Source organism: Jaculus jaculus, chromosome 1 (assembly GCF_020740685.1).
Source record: "Jaculus jaculus isolate mJacJac1 chromosome 1, mJacJac1.mat.Y.cur, whole genome shotgun sequence".
NCBI classification, from domain to species: domain Eukaryota; kingdom Metazoa; phylum Chordata; class Mammalia; order Rodentia; family Dipodidae; genus Jaculus; species Jaculus jaculus.
Genome location: NC_059102.1, coordinates 1,015,017 through 1,016,980, shown reverse-complemented (window position 1 = coordinate 1,016,980; position 1,964 = coordinate 1,015,017). Strand labels below are relative to the sequence as shown.

Genomic DNA, 1,964 nt, shown 5'->3' with positions numbered 1-1,964 from the left:
TGTCCCCCTGCACGGACGGACAGGGAGGATGGGCTGCGTGGGGCCGAAGAGTCCCGTCGTCGGCCCGCTCCCAGGTGCGGGCTCCGTGCGGAAGAAACAGTGAGCCCCAGGGGCCTCGGCTCCGGCGGGGTCGTGTTAAATAATTTATTTCGATTATACAAAGTGATCTGCCCGAACCCCGCATTCTGCGCCCCACGCCGAGACCGCACCCGCTTTATAACTTATTCTGTAAAAATATATATACACACTGCGGGGGGGCAGCTGGCGTCGGGCTCCCCGCGCGCCCCGACCCCTGGTTCTGCGCCCGGGTCTCGTCCTCACAATGCGTCCCCCGCGCCGCCGCACGGGCTGACCAGCGTCAAGTTCGAGGGCTTGTGCTTTTTGAGCAGCCGCGTGATCTTCTCATCATCTGAGTTGGGGTCCAGGGGCCGGTTGTACTCGTCGTCGTCCTCTGCGTCTGAGCTGCCCACCTTCATCTTCTCTGCATCCGAGTCCTGCTTCTTTTTGGCCGACGCCATCTCCGCCGCGTGCCGCTTACGCCACTTGGTCCTGCGATTCTGGAACCACACCTGAGGGATGGAGAAGGGCTGTCAAGTAGATCTTGGAGGCTCGCCGCACCCAACCCCGCCATATGCCTGCGAGCAGCCCTGGTGACCCGCCGGGCACTCGAGGCCGCGGCCAGGCGGCTGCTTGTCGGCCTTTCGCAGGACGCGGGCGCCAGGGCCAGCCTGGGCAGAACTGGTCCCTGTCCATCCGCGCTCACCTTCACCTGGCTCTCCGTCATGCCAAGAGAATAGGCGAGCCGCGCGCGCTCGGGGCCCGCCAGGTACTTGGTCTGTTCAAAAGTCTTCTCCAGTGCGAAAATCTGCTGGCCAGAGAAGGTCGGTCGGGAATGCTTCTTCTTGCCGTCCTTGTCCAGGACCCCGCCGGCTTGGGCTGCGAAGGACAGTGTGTGAGCGTAGCCCGCGCGCGGGCAGCCCGCATCCAGCCCCGTCCCGTCGCCCGAGCGGGCCACTTACTCGGGCCGGCCAGGCGCGGGTCCCTCCAGGGCGAGCCCTGTACCACCCCGGGCCAGAAGATGGGCGGGCGTCCGGGCAGTTCGGCCAGCGGCTTGGGGTAACCGCGCGCCACCGCAGCCGCAGGCCCGAAATAGACGCCGGCCGACGAGGCAAGCCCGTTGAGGCGCGGCAGGCTGCCCAGAAGGCCGCCTCCCGCCGCGCCCACTGGCCGCCCGAGGATGTCGCTGATGCCGTGCGGAGTGCCTAGAGGCAACTGCGCGCCGAGGCCACCCAGTGCGGGCGCCTTGAAGCTGGCCGGACCCTGCAGCGCGTATGGGAACAGAGACGTCTTCATCTCAGCCATGTTGTGCAGTGCGGCCAGGGGCGCGCTGCTCAGCAGGAACGCGCCCGGACGGTTAGCGTCCATGGGCGCCGCCGCCGCGGGCCCGGGCGCCCATCCGGGCCCCGCTGCCGCCGCCCGCTGCCACCGGCCGGCCGGGGAAGTTTGCGCGTGGCGCGAGCGGGCGCCAGCTGCGCTGGGTCGTGTACAGCCCGTGCGGACGGGCACCGACGGCCCCCGCGGGCGCGCAGACGGACGGCTCCCGCACGGGCTAGGCGCCGGTGCCGGTGGCGGTGCCGGCAGTGGCGGCGGCTCCGGGACCGGTCGGAGCGGCGCCGCGCGGGACGGATGCACTGATAACCACGGGGCCTGGGCGCGGCGCACGCGCTGATTGGCTGCAGGCACTAGCGACCCGGCCATTGGCCAGCGTCCACCCATCTGCGCGCGTCCCCGTGGGCCATGCACTCCATGAATGGCCCATTAGCACGGCAGGTGCCTCCAGGGCTGTAAATTTGCCCCCTGATTTATCTCCCTCGGGCGAAATAAATCCCGTTGGATGGGAGTTTAGTTAGGCAGAGGTTTTAATGGGAAATCAAGAAAAAATACGAGAACGTATTTTATCGCCC

General features: G+C 67.6%; 1 protein-coding gene across 1 annotated transcript; it reads right to left on the bottom strand.

Moving 5' to 3' along the window:
- Positions 1–317: 317 nt before the first annotated feature.
- On the bottom strand, positions 318–1,425 carry Nkx6-2 (NK6 homeobox 2). The gene is made up of 3 exons (XM_004669651.2): positions 1,020–1,425; positions 764–936; positions 318–569 (listed from the first exon to the last, which is right to left on the bottom strand). The coding sequence occupies exons 1-3, from the start codon at positions 1,423–1,425 to the stop codon at positions 318–320; spliced, it is 831 nt and encodes a 276-aa protein (XP_004669708.1).
- Positions 1,426–1,964: the final 539 nt, after the last annotated feature.

Coding starts and splice junctions, on each gene's coding strand:
- Nkx6-2 (XM_004669651.2), bottom strand. CDS start 1,425: ATGGACGCTAACCGTCCGGGCGCGTTCCTGCTGAGCAGCGCGCCCCTG. Junction 937..1,019: donor CCCGCGCCTGGCCGGCCCGA/GTAAGTGGCCCG, acceptor TGTCCTTCGCAG/CCCAAGCCGGCGGGGTCCTG. Junction 570..763: donor TGACGGAGAGCCAGGTGAAG/GTGAGCGCGGAT, acceptor TCCATCCCTCAG/GTGTGGTTCCAGAATCGCAG.